Source organism: Bos taurus, chromosome 15 (genome assembly GCF_002263795.3).
Source record: "Bos taurus isolate L1 Dominette 01449 registration number 42190680 breed Hereford chromosome 15, ARS-UCD2.0, whole genome shotgun sequence".
NCBI classification, from domain to species: domain Eukaryota; kingdom Metazoa; phylum Chordata; class Mammalia; order Artiodactyla; family Bovidae; genus Bos; species Bos taurus.
Window position 1 is genome coordinate 47,829,780 of NC_037342.1, and position 20,555 is coordinate 47,850,334.

Here is a 20,555-nt window from a genome sequence, read left to right on the forward strand (position 1 = left end):
GTTGTAGTGTTTAATTTTCACAATATTAATCAGGTGATTTTTTAAATGAGAAACTGAACTCCATAGAGTTTAGTTTACTTGATAAGAGCTACTATGTAGAAACATAAGAATTATAATAAAATTCTGTGATCACCCACACACACACACTCTTCTATGGCAGGAAGAGCTAGAGTAGTCTTGACGCAGCACAAAGGAATTGAGGATCTGAAAAATGAGACTTCAGTGAAAAGAACCATAGTATTCCTGAAGGAACAAATCTGTTTAATGAGACACTGATATAGGTTCTTTGTTTAGTAATTAAAAGATAAAATATTTATTATTGAGACAGTTATATGCTTTACACTGAGTTGCATTTATTTTTTCACAATGATCTTGTGTATGGTACAATTTTATAACAAGATTATTTTAAGAAAATAAACATATTGCTTAAATATGCTATTTAAGTTTACACTTCTAAAATGTAGAGACAGGGCTTGAACTTAGACACTCTGAACACAAAACTTTCATTCTTAGTACATATGATTTATGATATTTTTTCCTCAATTTCTTAATGAATATTGGCATCATGGATAAACTCAAACACAGCTCAGCACTCACTCTTTAGTGAAGGACTCCTATACTATGTCTAATATACAAATGTTTTTGAAAAGCTTTCTTTCACTATCTCAGTCAGTGGCAGAGTAAATGAGATTGTAAAATTTGGCAAAGGTGTTACATCAATACTGCTCTTTCTTTATGGGGCATCCATCATTTTACCATGGAGTACGGAAAAATAATTAAGATTTTCTAACACATACATGATATTGGGGAAAATATGACACAAGGGAAATTGTTCACCCTTCTAATGAATGAAGGATGTTCAAATGGAAAAAAAAGAGAGGCAGCAAGGAAAAAGGGTAAGAATGTTGCAGATAAGCACAAGTGTGTCAGATGTACTTACAGTAAGAGGCATTATAGAGGAGTGAGTGTGAATGTAAGAAGACTCAACAGCTTGGTGAGCACAGAGTCATGGGGGCATCACAGTTCATAGGATTGAAATATGGAACTATGTTCTGAGGAAAGGAACATGAAGAGAATTTATAAATGGGAAACCCATGGTTGGTGACATTGAGAAATAAGACAGTGCGAGCCTCATAGTCTAGGAAAATCCCAATACGATGGGGAGAAACACTCAGGGAGAGGGTTAAAATCTCAGGACCTGAGAAGGAAGACTCAAAGGCTTTATATACAGAATCATGTTTTAACCCTATGACCCAATAGCCATTTTTAGGTTGATATCTTGAATAAACATTTTGACAATTTCTACAATTTCTATTTTTAGGTTGATATACTGAAAAAGTAAATGAATAATCTTCATTTCCAAAATTTCCAAATATTGATGGTTCTATTATGATATTTTCATCACATACCCCCAAGATCCAGGCACGTTTCTTTGACACGTCTACCTCCCAGTAATGTCTCCCTGATGTGATAACTGGGGAGCCCAGGACACCAAAATCTTCACAATTATCATTCAAATACGCATTAGAGCATTGGTCACTGGATGCATATCTCACTTGTCTCTGATCCGGAGAAATGACAACATTTTCACTCTTGGGAGAATTCAGGGTCACCTGAACTGTTGAAAAATATAGGCTTGGGTTAGGGTAATGATGTAGTTTTCTTGTGACATTTTGAAAGGGATCTTTAGAATGACTTGACTGGAAAAGTAATATGTTTGCATGTGTTGGGAGGGAAAACATGGGTCTTAAAACATGAGACCTATTAGAAAATGAAAAATTCTAAAAGATGATGAGAATAGGGTGGCTTGATTATACTGTGATGTCTCCTTACCCCAGTAGCGTTGCACATCTGTCAGCTCTGAAATGAGAAAAAAAATCCACAATATTAAATATAAGCAATAGAGTCAGCCCTGAAATCTATTTTCTTCCAGATGAGGGGAACGGCCATGGTGAGGTAGTGAACTGGGGAAAGACAGGATGAACCAAGCCCCCGGTCACCCCCCATAAATATGACCACATCATTAGCACATAGTGTCTGGGCTTTGCTGTCTCCATCCACACATAGAAATTGGAGCCCCCTACCCATTTTCCCTCCGTCAAAGAGGCCCTCCTACACCCACTTGGGTAGCATTCCTCACCATTAAACACACGCAGTATCTCTCTCAGATCAGGAGCTCGAAACACTCTCCTCTGTTCCTTGGGGAAAGATTTTGGCTTCTTCAGAGCCAAGGTTTTACTCCTAGGGAAGACAAATTTGATGCTCACAAATGTGATTGATTTTTTTCCCTCTAAACCACTGGCTTGCTATATGTTCACCCTGTTTATGGGCTTGAATTGTCTTTCCTGGAGACCTTGGGAAAGAAGAGAGTGGATGCCTGATCTTGGAGCAAGAAAGAACGTGTTCATGTCTACCTTCCCAGGTACCCTCTGTGTGACCTGGATGGTCTTAAAATGTCAGAAGGGGAGTTTCTTCCTTCTATAATGAAATCATTAACCCACCAAATTCCACCTCCTAGGGATCATATAAAATTATATGAAGCAATGGATTTAACAAAACAAAACTTTCGTGTCTAAAAAAAATAATTTGTGGAACATTTCCTGCACAGATACGTATTTCCAGGAAGGAGTCAGAAAGTGAGGTTGCAGAATCTGGCTCCTGGGTATTTGAGACATAGCAGGTATGAGAACACTCTCTAGAGTCCCAAGATCTTCAAAGAGTGCTGTCCAATAGAGAGGCTCTCGGAATACCCTGAGATTTCATAATCACTAGGAATAATTACAAACCCTTGGAAAAGAAGACATTATGAATAATAAAGTAGTCTGACTTTCATGTGTTTGCAAAGATCTTGATGCTGCCATGTAGGTGTGCAAATGCAGACACAATGATGTTAACCTTTCTGTTCTGGTTTCTAAAGGATGTGACCAAGATTGGTCAATAGTTTGGTCCAGGGCCAAAATATCCCTTGAGATTCAAATCTGTTTTGGAAACCTAAGCCGAAAAACATACAAGGACTTTTATCTCTTCTGGGAGCAGAAATTAAAATATAAAGGAGTTGTCTCTAATTCTAAGTGTTTGGCGGGAAAAGAAGACTCAACCTTCACATGACAAGTCAAGCACCTACTAAATATGGGAACCTGAGTTGCACATTGACACACAGTGTGAATTAATTTTATGAAGTCGTGGGGATCTGATACTGTAATGCCTTATTCTTAATACTGGTACTGACCCAAACTCTGCAACTTCCCACAACCAATATTCTTTAATATAGAATCCAGTCCATTATCAATGTTTATAAAACAATCTAGCCCTGATGTATGAATAGAAATTTAAAATAAGACTATCCTCCATTTTTCTGCCTTGAGCGTTGTTTTATCCTAATTGGCTATCAGATAACTGTAAGGGGTTTATTTTATTTTCACAGCATAAATGGACTACCTCTGGTTTCCCACACATACCTTTTTATGATAACATTCACATCCTAGTGAGAAAAGAGAAAACATGCGTCAAACAGTAATAAGTCTCCCCACTTCCCAAGCTTATTCACATCCCCATCAGCCATCGATTGTGGGAATAAAAATGGTCTCAATGTGAGAGCCAAAAAGTAGAGACAAGAGTGAAGCCAGTCATTCCAGAAGACACACGCGACGTTGTCAGATTTCCCAAAGGTAAAAGGCTTTGACCCTTATAGAAGCATGAAGGAGACTTCTAGTGTCTGGAGATGAGACATATTTAAGGGAAAAACCAAAAGCTTGTAAGTTTGGTGTCCCATGAGATGATGTGAATAATTCACAGTTCTTCCATTTATTCAACAATAGTGCACAGTCATGTATTATTATTTGCCAAGCATTAAACCACGCTTTGGAGAATCAAAGAAAATTCATAATCCTAATATTCCTCAAGCTATTTATACTGCACTTGTTGAGAGTACAAGCAAACAAATGTATTACTGTAGGTGATTCTTTGGTCTCTCTCATCTCATTTTATACACTATAAGTGATCTCATACTCTCTTAAATCCAGCATACACACAAGTACAGTTGATTTCTAATGCCTTAGTTTTACTCAGCTTTGTCTCTTAAATGCTTGTTAATATATTCGGTTAAACATAAGCCACAGGAATCAGTAACTTACGATGTCTAATATGTAACTTACTATTCATCAACCAGATTGTCTCCTCTCTTGTACCCCATTTTTAGCATGTTACCAATATGCATTCAGTCACTGTCCAAAAACTAGAGCATTTATCTGTACTGTAGTCTATACTGAGTCTGCTTAGTCCATGGCTTAACAGGTTTTAGCCATGTAATCTTCTTAATCATCACATAAATTATTAGTTTATTGGTTAGAATAGGTATGCACCATTTTATCTGATCTGTTTTTCATGAAGCTTTATTTCTTCCATGTCAACAAAAACAAGAGCAACCAGTGGTCTTTGATAAAAATTCTCTGTGTTAAAGCTCTTTGTGTGTATCACAAAAATTAAGTAAAATTAGAATAAGTAGAGAGAAAATAAATGATAATGGGGGGTCAATTGCAAATTTAGTCAAAGTCTAATTCTTAAGCCCAAACCTTGTCATCAGAAGCTGGCTTGTGTCTTTTGCCAATTCTATTCATTCCACCTCTACTGACTTTATTCTCAGTTTAAAGAGAAGATGAATCTCCTGATATAAACCCCAGAAGAGAACTTTCCCTCCAGTGTAAGCAAAAGTTCAGAAGCCTGCAGTGATTAGTTTACATAGAATCAGGTGTCCATAGTAAAATCATCATTGTGTTGTTGCTGGAAAGAAATAAAGCAATGTTACAGGAAGGTTCTGTATTTGCTGATAATAAGTTAGTTTTAGTGTGAAGTAGATCACTGTAATCACTAGAGCAACCACAGGGGGGGAAAATTTTTTTTAATACAGTTAGATAATAGGAAAGCTTAAAATTTTACGACAGGAATATTTGTTTAACACAAAAGCAGCTAGTTAAGAAGAAAGAGAAGAAAGAAAACTACAGTAGCCAAATAGAAAGCAAATAGTGAAGTTTAAATACAGCTATATCAGTATTTGTATTAAAGCTATCACCTTAATACCCAAATTAAACAGTTAGAGATTGTTGGATGGGATAACAAGGAAGAATTACTGATTTTCATTTATAAGAGATGTATTTTAGACTTAAAGATACAAATTGAAATCATTAAGAGCTTGTATCATCTATAGTTTTCCTCTTTCTACTTTTGCCTAAAGATACAAACAGGCAAAAGTAAAAAGAGGAAAACTATAGATAATGCAAGCTCTAATGATTTCAAATTTTTATATTACTATTAGAAAAAAACTGACTCTAAAACAATAAAAATTATGAACGAATGAGAGGATAATTTTATAATGATAAGAGGTTTAGTATATCAAAAGATAAACCAATTATACATGTGCATACACCTAACAATAGAGCTTTAAAATTCACCTAGCAAAATTAAAAGGAAAAATGCAGGATTTAACAATAGCAGTTGCAGATTTCAACTCACTCTCAATAATGAGAGAATAGTTTGTATGGAAACCACCCAATTATAGAAGACATGGACAATACAATCTACCAACTTGAGCTTACAACTATAGACCATTTCACCCAATGAATGGAGAATATACAATCTTTTCATATGTAAATTTTTCTGGACATACAATATCTGAGGCCATAAAGAATCATCAGTGAATTTAAAAGTTTAAAGGAATAAAATATATATTCTCTGATTACAATTGAATTAAATTTGAAATCTACAGCAGAAGTAAAATTCACAAATCACCAAGGATTAGTAATTAACAACACACCTTCAAATATCTACTTTTTAACAATAAGAAATTGCATAGGAAATTGGAAAATAAGTTTATCTGAATAAAAACAAACACTAAATCAAAATGAATGGAAAAAAACTAAGACACTGGTGCTTATATTATTAAGATGCTCTCAAATCAGTGATCTACTAAGAAAGGTTATTAAAAAACAGTGCACACATTACACATGCACACATGCACACACAAAAGAGTACAAACACACAAAGAAACCAATAAATGTGAGAGCAGAAATAAATGCATAAGAAAATTTACAAAATAAACAAAATCAATGAAACAATGCTTTTGAAAAAAAATTAATATAATTGACAAAAATAACTAAAAGGAGTAGGGAAAAAAATGAAAGAGCAAAATCTGGAATACAAAAAGGGACTTCGCTCTGAGTACTATAGAAATTAAAGGACAATAAGCAATTGTTATAACTAACTTTATGTTTAGAAACCAGACAACTTAGGATAGACAAATTCCTACAAAAATATACAATAAAGGACTAACAGATTGCAAAAATCTAAATAATCTTAGTACAAGTAAAAAAGAAAGCAAAAAAAAATGTATATTTTAAACTTTTCCAATAAGAAAAACCCAGAGTGAAATGGCGATGCTGGTAAATTATATGGAGTATTTAAAGATAAATAACAGTTCTTCATAAACTGTCTTCAAAAACAGAAAAAAGGTAGACAATCTCAACACATTGAGGAAAAAAAACTTCTTGGAATCTGAAGTGAATTTGTCTGTGATAATCTGAATCATGAAAAGGTACTTGATAAATGTTTAGCATTGGCCCACAGAAAACAGGGGCTTATGGAAAATCACTGAACACAATAAATAATCTCTAGACGGTGAAATGTTTGCAATGAGCTTGATAACAATAAAAATAGAACTTTCCCTTGTTATTCTTACATTGAATAATTCAGTTATTCTTACAACCTCTGAAATAGATGCAGAGAAGGTATATTGCAGGGTCAAAGCAACCTCCGCGAGGGCATCAGAAGGATCACAGGAACATATTTCTCTCATGCCTCAGATGCTGGGGTTCCTTTCCAAGTCTTACCTGCAGCAGCTCCATTGTTGATCCCTGCAAATGGCGCTCCACATCTGAGATGAGATTGCTCACCAACAGCTTCTCTTGGACCAGATCATTCTCAGATTCTGCCAGCTCTTTGAGAATAACTCCCAACTCATCCTTCAGCTTTCTCAGTTCCTTCATCTCCTCACTGTCCAGGATTTGTCTTAGTTGTGTAAACTTTCCCTGGACATTTTGTATCTCATTTTCTATTTGAATCTTCAGGAATAGGAAAAAGACAGAGAGAAGTACTGGGACCATTGGCCTGGGACTGGGAGCCAGACAAATAACTCTTCTGCTTGGGAAGTTCCCACAAGGAGCGAAAGTCTCTCAGTCATGTCTGACTCTTCACAACATCATGGGCTACACAGTCCATGGAATTCTCTATGCCAGAATACTCGAGTGGGTAGCCTTTCCTTTCTCCAGGAATCTTCCCAACCTAGGGATTGAACCCAGGTCTCCCACATTGCAGGTGGATTCTTTACCAGCTGAGTATAAGGGAAACCCAAGAATACTGGAGTGGGTAGCCTATCCCTTCTCCAGGGGACCTTCCCAACCCAGGAATTGAACTGGAGTCTCCTGCATTGCAGGTGGATTCTTCACCAATTGAATTATCATGGAGGCCCACAAGAGAGTGAAATAGAAAGAGGAAAGCAATACTGGGGGTAGCTGACTTTGTATATATATTTTTTCTCTACACCATATTTCAAAATAATGGTCCCAAGTCCGCACTGTTGAGGACAACTCAGAGCCAAAAGGGATCTCTGGGTGTGGGCAGCCTTCACACATCTGTCCAGGATGCTCATGCCTCCCTCCAATACTCCTGACCTCCTCCCACCACCCTCTCCCAAAAAGTTGAACACTGAGGACAGAACCATGAGCCATTGTCAGATATCTCCCTGAGAAGACTAGTAAACTTGATAAGAATGGAATAAAAATTCCCTAGCCATCCTCATCAGAGAGGCCCTCTCTATAAAACTCCCCCTCCAGTATTTATGTTTATTTGTGATATGGTCACTTTTTAATACCACACTGATTATGGGACGGCTGAAGAAAAGGATGAGCCAAATGACTTAACTGTCATGGTACAAAGAAAAAGGCAGCTCCTTGTGACCAACCCAAGGTCCTGCATAGATACCTGTCTAACTTTCTCGGGAAGTGTCTCCTCATACCTTCCAAGTAGACATCTCTTCTCTGACTTTAATTTCCAACTCCTCAGCTTCCTGTTTTTTCCCCTTCAGCCTCTGCAGACATGATTGGAGCTTTTTCTGTGAGAAAAGAATCACACCAGTGTCAAGATATGGGCTTTCTCAGCAACACTATAGTGGATAAATAAGGCTGATTTTCAAAGAGAAGAGACTTTACAAAAAATGTGAAAGTGACTAGAATCTGTGACTTGGAAGAAGACCTTGATGTTGAATGTGTTCTTTGAGACTCAAGATATAGGAGTCACTGCTCCCTCACCAAGAGAAGACTGGTTCTCTTTGTTCTGGAAGAAACTCGATTCTGTAAGAAAGAAAAACTTACAGCTCAACCCACCCAGTGTCCTAGTTACCTATCATGTTCAAAAGGGTAATGAGAGTTTCTCATGGCCCCCGATGTGCATGCAATAGCACAAGGTACATGAATGTCTACTTCTGCCTAAGAGCCCATTTGTTTGCTTATACTTGGGTGGAATGCACAGAAATTTTCTTTACATGTCAGAAGGTAGGTATACGAAGAAAAGAGATACAGGCCTCAAGTCCCTGGTAGCCAGGTAATTAAAGTCCAATGCAAAGTAGAGATTTCCCTCAAGTACCATTTCCTGCTCTGTTTTTTTCTCCATTCTGGTCTCTTACCTGGTACTCTGGCGCAATCTCCTCCATGAGGAATGTGTTGTGACCTCGGTGCTCCTGAGATCGCTCACAAAGCCAACAAATGACCTTCCCATCCTGCTCACAGAAGAGCTGGAGTTTCTCTCCATGGTGAGCACAGAGATTTCTCTCTTGGCTCCACCTCTGGGCTCACCTTAACCTCTCGGAGCCTCTGCACTATATTGGCCACATGCCTGTTAGGCCGCAGGTTCCCAGGCTCAAAACTAACTCTGCACACAGGGCAGCTTCTCTTCCCCTCTTGGCCAATTATGGATTCCTTGTTGTTTCCAGTGATACAGGCTTGACAGAAGGTGTGGCCACAGTCAAGGCTCAGGGGTTCTGTCAGAAGCTCCAGGCAAATGGGGCAGGTCACCTCTTCCTGTATGTTCATCAGGATTCCTGAAGCCATGGCAGCTGCTCACCTGCTCCTTATTGTCTTGACTTCTGCCAGTTCTCTCGCTCACAGATCCCTGAATGATTGGAAAGGTTAAAAGTGAAGAGTAAGAAAAGTAGAAGTAAAATGACACTAGTTATCTAGAAATCAAGGATGACCCAAGAACAAAATATTGAAGGGTAAAACATAAAAGGTGGAGACATAAAAAAAGAGCTTCTTGACCTGGTAAAATTATTTTTTATAATAATTCTAAACATTTTATTTCCAGTTCACGTCATATGACAAATTTCATCTATCCTTATTTATGTGTCGATTGTTATTTTTCTTTACCAAAACAAAAACTAGTGAGCTTTTCTTACTAAGATCTGTGCGTGACCCACCATCTACCCTGCTTTCCTCCTCCATGCTAAAAGCACATCCTCAATGTAAAAAACCCTAAACTACTTAAGTATTTGGGCTTTTATACCTGCTCTTCTCTCCTCATGGTGTATCAGTATTACTCACTCTTTTTTTTTTTTGATTGAAGTATAGTTGACTTAGAATGTTGTGTTAGTATTAAGTGTACAATAAAGTGATTATATATATATATATATGCTAAGTTGCTTCAGTCGTGTCCAACTCTGTGTGACCCTATAGACAACAGCCCACCAGGCTCCCCCGTCCTTGGGATTCTTCAGGCAAGAACACTGGAGTGGATTGCCATTTCCTTCTCCAATGCATGAAAGTGAAAAGTGAAGTTGCTCAGTCATGTCTGACTCTTCGCAACCCCATGGACTTCAGCCTACCAGGCTCCTCCATCCATGGGATTTGCCAGTCAAGAGTACTGGAGTGGGGTGCCATCGCCTTCTCCAATATGTGTGTTGGTGTGTGTGTGTATATATATATATATATATATATATATTCTGTGCCGTGCTGTGCTTAGTTCCTCAGTTGTGTCCGACTCTACGACCACATGGACTGTAGCCTCCTAGGCTCCTCTCTCCATGGAGATTCTCCAAGCAAGAATACTGGAATGGGTTGCCATGACCTCCTCCAGGAAATCTTCCCAACCCAGGAATTGAACCAGGGTCTTCTGCATTTCAGGTAGATTCTTTACCACCTGAACTACAGGGGAAGCCTATATATATATATATATAGGGTTCTGGGTTCATTCCCTGGGTTGGGAACATCCTCTGGAGGAGGGCATGGCAACCCATGCCATTATTCTTGTCTGGAGAATCCCACGGACAGAGAAAGTTTGAGGGCTATAATCCATAGGGTGTCAAAGAGTCGGACACAACTGAAATGACTAAGCATGCACACACGTGCACGTGTGTGTGTGTCTGTGTGTAGGGCTTTCCAGGTGGCACAGTGGTAAAGAATCTGCCTGCCAAAGCAGGAGATATGGGTTTGATCGCTGGGTCAGGAACATTTCTGGGGTAGGAAGTGACAGCCCACTCCAGCATTCTTGCCTAGAGAATCCCATGGTCAGAGGAGCTTGACAGGATAGTCCATGGAATCTGAAAGATTTGGACACAACTGAGACTGGGCGGGCATGCATATGTATATGTGTATGTGTGTGTATACATACATATCAGATCAGATCAGATCAGTCGCTCAGTCGTGTCCGACTCTTTGCGACCCCATGAATCGCAGCACGCCAGGCCTCCCTGTCCATCACCAACTCCCAGAGTTCACTCAGACTCACGTCCATCGAGTCAGTGATGCCATCCAGCCATCTCATCCTCTGTTGTCCCCTTCTCCTCTTGCCCCTAATCCCGCCCAGCATCAGAGTCTTTTCCAATGAGTCAACTCTTCGCATGAGGGGCCCAAAGTACTGGAGTTTCAGCTTTAGCATCATTTCTTCCAAAGAAATCCCAGGGTTGATCTCCTGCAGAATGGACTGGTTGGATTTCCTTGCAGTCCAAGGGACGCTCAAGAGTCTTCTCCAACACCACAGTTCAAAAGCATCAACTCTTCAGCGCTCAGCCTTCTTCACAGTCCAACTCTCACATCCATACATGACCACAGGAAAAACCATAGCCTTGACTAGACGAACCTTTGTTGGCAAAGGAATGTCTCTGCTTTTGAATATGCTATCTAGGTCGGTCATAACTTTCCTTCCAAGGAGTAAGCGTCTTTTAATTTCATGGCTGCAGTCACCATCTGCAGTGATTTTGGAGCCCAGAAAAATAAAGTCTGACACTGTTTCCACTGTTTCCCCATCTATTTCCCATGAAGTGATGGTACCGGACGCCATGATCTTCGTTTTCTGAATGTTGAGCTTTAAGCCAACTTTTTCACTCTCCACTTTCACCTTCATCAAGAGGCTTTTGAGTTCCTCTTCACTTTCTGCCATAAGTGTGGTGTCATCTGCATATCTGAGGTTATTGATATTTCTCCCGGCAATCTTGATTCCAGCTTGTGTTTCTTCCAGTCCAGCATTTCTCATGATGTACTCTGCATATAAGTTAAATAAGCAAGCTGACAATATACAGCCTTGACGAACTCCTTTTCCTATTTGGAACCAGTCTGTTGTTCCATGTCCAGTTCTAACTGTTGCTTCCTGACCTGCATACAAATTTCTCAAGAGGCAGATCAGGTGGTCTGGTATTCCCATCTCTTTCAGAATTTTCCACAGTTTATTGTGTTCCACACAGTCAAAGGCTTTGGCATAGTCAATAAAGCAGAAATAGATGCTTTTCTGGAACTCTCTTGCTTTTTCCATGATCCAGCGCATGTTGGCAATTTGATTTCTGGTTCCTCTGCCTTTTCTAAAACCAGCTTGAACATCTGGAAGTGCACAGTTCACATATTGCTGAAGCCTGGCTTGGAGAATTTTGAGCATTACTTTACTAGCGTGTGAAGTGACTGCAATTGTGTGGTAGTTTGAGCATTCTTTGGCATTGCCTTTCTTTGGGATTGGAATGAAAACTGACCTTTCCCAGTCCTGTGGCCACTGCTGAGTTTTCCAAATTTGCTGGCATATTGAGTGCAGCACTTTCACAGCATCATCTTTCAGGATTTGGAATAGCTCAACTGGAATTCCATCACCTCCACTAGCTTTGCTCTTAGTGATGCTTTCTAAGGCCCACTTGACTTCACATTCCAGGATGTCTGTCTTTAGGTCAGTCATCACACCATCGTGACTATCTGGGTCATGAAGATCTTTTTTGTACAGTTCTTCGGTGTATTCTTGCCATCTCTTCTTAATATCTTCTGCTTCTGTTAGGTCCATACCATTTCTGTCCTTTATCGAGCCCATCTTTGCATGAAATGTTTCTTTGGTGTCTCTGATTTTCTTGAAGAGATCTCTAATCTTTCCTTTTCTGTTGTTTTCCTCTATTTCTTTGCATTGATCACTGAAGAAGGCTTTTTTATCTCTTCTTGCTATTCTTTGGAACTCTGCATTCAGATGTTTATATCTTTCCTTTTCTCCTTTGCTTTTCACTTCTCTTCTTTTCACAGCTATTTGTAAGGCCTCCCCAGACAGCCATTTTGCTTTTTTTGCTTTTCTTTTCCATGGGGATGGTCTTGATCCCTGTCTCCTATACAATGTCACGAACCTCAGTCCATAGTTCATCAGGCACTCTATCAGATCTAGGTCCTTAAATCTACTTGTGTATATATATATATATACACACACACACACACACACACACACAGAGATACATGTATATATATTCTTTCTCATATTCTTTTCTCATTAAAGTTTATTATAAGACATTGAGTATAGTTACCTGTGCTATATAGGAAACCCTTGTTTACCCATTTTAAGTATAGTAGGTTGTATATGTTAATTCAAAACTCCTAATTTGTTTCCCTTACCCATCCCCTTTGGTAACCATAAGTTTGTTTTCTATGTCTATGAGTCTATTTCTGTTTTGTAAATAAATTCATTTGTATCATTTTTTTTTAGATTCCAAATATAGGTGATATCACAATATTTCTCTTTCTGTCTTACTTCACTGGATATAATAATCTCTAGGTCCATCCATGTTGCTGCAAATGACATTATTTCATCCTTTTTTATGATTACTATTCCGTTGTATGTATTCTTTATTTATCTGTTGATGGACATTTAGGCTGCTTCCATGTCTTGGCTACTGTAAATACTGCTGCAATGAGTACTGGGGTGGTGCATGCATCTTTTTGAATTAGAATTTAATCCGGATATATATCTAGGAGTGGGATTATAGGATTATACAGTAACTCTAAAAAACCTCCGTAATTTTTTCCATAGTGGCTGCAAAAATTTACACTCCCACCAAGAGTCTAGAAGGATCCCTCTTCCTTTACACCCTCTCCAGAATTTATTATTGGTAGCCTTTTAAATGATGGCCATTCTGACTGGAGTATGACTCTCTCATACTTCAGTACACTCTCTCTTTACATGTTCTTTTATGATGACTTATTATACTGTAACTCTTACCATCATTTGTTGAATATTTGCAATGATTTCCCTTATTATCACGCCATAATATATGACAATAGGTTTGTGTAGATAGTAAAAAAAAAAAAATCCTTTATCAGATGTGAAAATAAAGATAGTGACCTACAAAAATCATATATCAATACACAGAATGGGAATTCAGGGTCTTCTTTGAGAGGCCTCCTAACCCACTGAGTTAGTCAAAGACAAACAGAGGTCACTTCATGGACCCAATTAATACAAGGCAATGAGGGTGTAGAAGTAAGGAGACCTAGACCAGCTAAGAGGTCCTGGGTAGTCTCAAGTATGTAAATATTGATTTCATTTTGGTCTAGAAATATGTCAACCAAGGACATTGATAGGAGATTAATAACATGAAAGTATGAGGATGGCGAGGAGTGAGATGGTGCAAATAGATTCATAGGATCCCATGAGTCAGATACATAAGAAAACAGAAACACAGATGAAATTAATGTTGCTTTGGAGAAAAATATTCTCAAAATATTAGGCAAGATCATTCAACTAATTACTGTTGCCAAAAAATTGTGTATTGTCAATTGGACTAATATCCATACATAGAAAGTGGAAACATAGGGTTTAAATAAAATGAATGGGCTTACTATTCACTTAGAAAGTAATAGCAAATTAAAATTCAGTTATATATATATACATATACCAGGCTTCCCTAGTGTGTCAGATGGTTAAGAATCTATGATCAGTGCAGTAGACCCAGTTTCGATCCCTGGGCCAGGAAGATCCCCTGGAGAAGAGAATGGCAACCCACACCAGTATCCTTGCCTGAAGAATTCCGTGGACAGAGAAGCTAGGCAGGTTACAGTCCATGGGGATGCAAAGAGTCAGACACAACTGAGCAGCTAACACTTGTATATATATAAAGAGACAGAGAAAACATTACTAGGGAGACATATGTGTTGTTCAGAAATCAAAGACTGGGGCGAAATATGGAATTATCCAAAACTTCCAACTTAAAAACATAAGGATTGAACTGAAAACTGAAGAAGATGAAGGAGACATTAAACGAGAAAGAGAAAAAGTGTGTATTAGGTGAAGGAAATGATCTGTTTGTGGAAGACGTATCATCTTGTATGAGTTTTAAAACGCCAGTGTGGCTGTATACAGAAGACTGCTAGTCTTGTGTTACAAGAGGCTGCCGTGACATTAAATATGACACTTCCCAAATGATGTAACATTTGGGGACCCATTTTTGAGAGTCAGGAGAAGCGATCAATGTTTTCCCATCAGAGAAGAGTAAGGGCATGACAAGCTGTGCCTTGGGTTGTGAGATGTTGAATGGAACCAGTGTGGAACTGGGAAGATCAGGCAGGATGCAGGCACAGCTGCTCAGGGGAGAGATGGTGATAGCCTGAGGGACAAGATGATGAAGGAAATTCTGGGCAGCAGGTGAGAGTGAGAGATGAGAGGAGGTAAAGGACAGAACTGGGAGTTGAATTAGATATGTGGGAAAAAGGGTTAATATCAGTCCTGAACATTTTCCTCCTATAAAGATCATATTGCCTTTTTTTTTTTCCTAAGGTTTTTGTTGTTGTTGTTGTTGCTGTTTTCGTTGCATATGATTTGTGTTTCTGGGAAACCTACTGAATTACAACAAAGTGGAAAGTCAGCAGCCTTTCATGACCACATAGCTGACAGCAAGACTAGCCTGATGTATGAAGTGCATTTGGGCTAGAAAGACTTTGCATGGAATTTAAATGATGATTGATGAACATACATCTCATTTTTCACAAGGGAATTGTGAGTCTTCTGTCAAATATGTCTGTTTTAGGTCCCTAGATGTTGTGCTCATGGTCATTTACAAAGAGTTCAGATCTTTACAGAACTAGGCTTATCTCACCTGTGGTGGATTCACACACATCCATCTAGCATGGTTCCTTACAAAGCTGAGATGACAGGGATAATGTCCCTCCTGTAAGGAACATCTCTGAGAGCTCAACTAAAGCAGCTGTGCCCAATGCTATGTCTCCTGTCCTGTAACTCCCAGCTAAGCTTAGCCAACCTGGCAATTTATATCATATGAGGTTGTATGGGTAGGATTGGTGATTCAGATTGGAAACCACCGCTTGTGGTCAGTCGGTGGCGGTATCGCTGAGTGGTAGCCCAGTGATGCTCATTCCTCAACCTGAACTCACTATGGCCCTGTGGCCATAGTCTAAACTCAGAGGGTCTATCAGAGGTTCCAGGCAAAGGGGACAATGAAGCAACAAAGAAGAAAGGGAAGCTCTCAAATGATATTTCTGTCTTAATGGTTGCCATAGTTTGATGACAAAAGAAAGATCTCCAGTGTGAGACAGCTAATAAGTCTTTGTTCGCCCTGAACAAGGGAATGAAAGCTACAAAGGCTTCACAGAGTTAAACTGAGACTTACTGAAACTCTCCAGCTGTGCCATGTTCATCCTACATGAAGGATCCTGATAAAGATGAGGCTGAATCAAAGTCTACAAACCATAAATGCTGGAGAGGTGTGGAGAAAAGGGAACCCTCTTACATGGTTGATGGGAATGCAAACTAGTATACCCACTATGGAGAACAGTGTGGAGATTCCTTAAAAAACTGGAAATAGAACTGCCATATGACCCAGCAATCCCACTGCTGGGCATACACACTGCGGAAATCAGAATTGAAAGAAACACATGTACCCCAATGTTCATTGTAGCATTGTTTACAATAGCTAGGACACGGAGGCAACCTAGAATTCCACTGGCAGACGAATGGATAAGGAAGTTGTGGTACATATACACAATGGAATATCACTCAGCTATTAAAAAGAATGCATTTGAGTCAGTTCTAATGAGGTGGAGGAAACTGGAGCCTAATATACAGAGTGAAGTAAGTCAGAAAGACAGAAACACTGATACAGTATATTAACACATATATATGGAATTTAGAAAGACAGTAACGACTCTATGTGTAAGACAGACAGCCCTCTGGATGGGGTGGGAGGCAGGTGGGAGGGGGGTTCAAAATGGCGGGGTACGCATGTGCACCCGTGGCTGATTTATATCGATGTATGGCAAAATCCACCACAAAATTGTAAAGTAATTAGCCTCTAATGATTATATAAATACATACATTAAAAAAAGATGAGGCTGAAAGTGAACCAGAAATATAATCCAGCTAATGTTACAGAGACTGAAAATATGCACTTTGCCACTGACTGCAAAGTTCAAGTACCCCAGATCACTCTCTGCTGAATAAGATCAAAGGTCAACATTATTCAAATCTATGACTAAAACTGTGATCCAAATCTGGTGAGAGGCCTCCAGTTATATCTCAATGCATTCAAGATCCAAATGATGCTCAGCTGCATCGAGAACCTATCGAGAAGGGAGGATCAGAACATGCATTCATGTTCTGCCATTCAAATTCTGCCACATGGGGTGGCAGAATTTATTTTCTCAGCAGAGATAAGAGCTAATATCAAAACAGTGATCGCCACAATAGACACAGAAGATACTACTTCTTACATATGAAGAATGATACCCCACCACTACCTAAACAGTGACCCAATGTCTCCCTGACAAGCAGGAAGACAGATGTGGGAACATGAGTCACATCTGCCTGAGAAAAACTTCAGGTGATTCCACCTTACAGGTTGGTCATCTGACACTTGAGCTCATGAGAATACAAACTCACAATATCTCAGAGGTACCAACTACAAATCCACAAAAAAGGACATAAAACTGCAATAATTATGTAAAAATCCAAACAGGAAATTTATAAGCAGAAATTTCTTCTTCTGTGACTGCAGTAAAGCTGTTTCTCTAAATATGATAGAGCCACAAATTCCTGATGTTACATGGGAAACCATCATTTTTGTAAATCAAATTGGAAAGTGAAATTGTGCTTTGTTTTATGTGCTAGACAGTTTTCTACTATTACATAGTATAAACTACTTACAACACTTGCAAAATAAAACCTGAAGCAGTAAAGTAACAAATCTATTTGAAAATCATGTAGGAATTACCATGACAGAGGTTCACTGTGTGAATTCAGAAGATGTTTCTAACACCTGACTGTGGCTGAGAGGGTGACAAGGAATTTGTAGCAGAAGTGATAATGTCCAAATAAGATTTGGTCAACAGAGAAGAAGTTATGGTGAGAAAAGAGATTTGACTTTCGTTTTTGTGCCTTGAGTACAGTGGGTACAGCTGTACCTTCTATAGGAAAGAGGAAGGTAGATAAACTCTAACTTAACTTCCCTCATAGGCCTCATGATGTGGTATAAGAATACTTCTCTAACATCTTTTGCTATCCTTAGTAACAATCAAGTAACAAGTCTTTAAAACTTAAAGTTAGATGTCACTGTTACTAGAAATTAGATGCTTCCAGATGGTACTTCTGGAAGTTTTTCCCACATGCTCTACTTGCCCCAATCTTTCAGCTGAGCTGCTTCTGGGTGGCACATCCCGCTGAAGGAGAAGCATGAACAGGTTAGGGAATGTAAGGAAGTGCAGCATTTCCCTGTGTCTGGACAAGAGAATTCATGGGAGGCTGCAGAGCCCGCCAGAGGTCACAGCATCCGACTCCTAAGCACAGGCAAGCCTAGATCATGAAAAATGATCTATACAGCCATGCAGAAATACTGTATTTCTACACTGATAGAAAAGAAAATATCAGGATGGGAAGAAAGACCCTTCGGCCTTTGACCTGTTATTGAGGAAAGGGGCTTTCTAACTCTGAAAGACCAAAGATTCTGGCTGTTCTCAGCATGTTCAATTCCTACTTACAAAATACAAAGGCTCTGTGGGTAGATTCAGCCTACAGAAATAAACAGTCCCTCCAGGGAACAAACAAAGCCTTTCTTTTCTTCCAATCACCTTTCTCCTAAGAATTCCCCTTCTCCAGACTGATCTTCAGTCAGCTGTCTAACCAGGAAGCCTGCAAGCTGGGCCTTTCCCCCATTGAGAACAGCTTGCAGACAACAAATAAAACTCACCTAAGCAGATTCCGTTTTTTTCTTGTGTATCTTTCAAATTCTGCCCTCCACAAACCGCTTAGGTATCCTCAGATATGAATGAAGAAGTTGTTATTCCTTGGAGAAGAGTAAACACATGTCTTGGACATATGTGTTCAGTATTCGCGTGCCTCACCAGGGGCCTGAAGGAAACTGAAAGTAAAATTCTAGTGGGTGCAGTTTGGGCAAGAAAGGAGGAGAGAAACTATAGGCCAGTGCCTGAAGGAAACAAAGTAAAATTCTAGTGGGTGGAGTTTGGGCAGGAAAGCAGAAGAGAAACTATATGCCAGTAAGAGACATCCACAAGGGGCCTCTGGAAACTAAGGAGGCTTTTGTGCCTGCGCTCGGTGAGTCAGTGAGTGCTTTTTATTCCTATCTCAGCTCTTCTCTGAGAAGCTATTCTCAAGTCTCTTCAAAATAATCAGTCCTTTGGAAAACTTAGGCTTCCTAAGCAATGCAATTTCACACACCCACCTTGTCTTGTTTCCTTACTAAAGAGCTGTCAGATGCAGGAGTAAAGTACCCCCTTTACCCCTGTGAAGACCCCCACTGAGGACTCCCTTCAGGCAGCAGCATTGGCTTGCTCTTTACAGTCCACCAGCTGAAGTAGGCAATCTGGCCAGTCTGTCCTATTAGGTCATGTTAGAGGAAATGGCTCAACAAACCTGAATCACTCAGGTGGTCAGTTAGAGAGGTGATCACAGAGTGGTCGTTCACTGATGCTGACGTTCAGAAGCTGGATGCTATGTGGCAAAATGACACTTTTACTAAACAGCTTGAGAAAGAGTAAACTGTAGGAGGGTGGTTTGTTGAACAATGACATCTAATACTATTTAACATATAATCCTCAGGATCTTATAAAATGAAGCTGTAAAATTAGTTTTGTGTGTTAACACCAACTGGTCCTTTGTGTCAGACTGTTTCTAGATGTGTCTGTGTGGGTGTCGTTTCCAGATGCGATTAGAATTAGATCTGTGGACTCAGTAAAGTAGTTTGCTTTTTCCAGGGTGGGTGAGCATCGTCATTCAATTTGTTGAGGGATCTGGAAAGAACAAACACGTGGAAGAAGGAAGAATTTGTTCTTCCTGTTCCTGCCTGCCTACTACAGCTGAGATGCAGCTCTTCTATTGCATTTGGACTAGACTGTACTGTGGCCCCAAGCTTCGGACTTGGACTGAGTTACATAGATTTCCAGCTTGCAGATGGCAGGACTGGAATTTCTCATGGTGTGTAATTATGTGAGCCAATTCCTTACATTAAAGAATCTTCAAATAAATATTCATGATGACAATAGATATAGAAATAGGTATTCTGTTTCTCTGAAGTACCTTGAATAATACAGTAAAGAAAAAATTCTGTGTTTTTCTTGGCAGAGGTGAACTATAATAAAGATAATGACACAGATAAGCAGCAATTACCAGAATGAGCCAAACAGTGATATTTTTTTTTTTTTTAATATTGAGTTGTATGAACTGTTTAAAATTTTGGATATTAACCCGGTATTATTTATCTCAGTTGCAAATTATCTCCCATTCAGTATATCTTCATTTTGTCAAATGTTTCTTTCACTGTGTAAATGCTTTTAATTCAGTCCTATTTGTTTACTTCTGCTTTTATTCCTTTGTCTTTGGATATAAATCCAAAAATATATTGCTGTGATTTATGTGAAACAGTGTCTAATTATGTTCTCTTCTATGAGCTTTATGGTTTCAGGACTTACATTTAGGCCTTTAATCTATCTTGAGTTTACCTTTGTATATGGTGGGAGGAAATGTTCGGTTTCATCTCATGTGTGCAGTAGTTTTCCCAGCACCAGTGACTGAGGAACTTCCAGAACACCTTCTTCAGTCTTTAACAAAGAAAAGAACATGTGACGGGGAAAAACTTGTGTCATATTCTTTTCAGGAAAGGGCTTCACTTCTGGGGCCAGTGAAAGTCACTCATTCATGGCTGACTCTTTGCAACCTCATGGACTGTAGCCTGGCAGGCTTCTCTGTCCATGCAATTCTCC

At 39.2% G+C, this 20,555-nt stretch overlaps 1 protein-coding gene across 1 annotated transcript; it reads right to left on the reverse strand.

Annotated features, from left to right (window-relative positions):
• Positions 1 to 289: 289 nt before the first annotated feature.
• TRIM5 (tripartite motif containing 5) lies at positions 290 to 18,839 on the reverse strand. Its single transcript, NM_001205305.2, is given in 9 exon segments — positions 290 to 1,618; positions 1,834 to 1,860; positions 2,141 to 2,241; positions 3,459 to 3,481; positions 6,882 to 7,112; positions 8,066 to 8,161; positions 8,732 to 8,880; positions 8,882 to 9,216; positions 18,527 to 18,839. Coding segments are annotated over 8 exon segments (1,536 nt in total). The 5' UTR covers positions 9,156 to 9,216; positions 18,527 to 18,839; the 3' UTR covers positions 290 to 983.
• Positions 18,840 to 20,555: the final 1,716 nt, after the last annotated feature.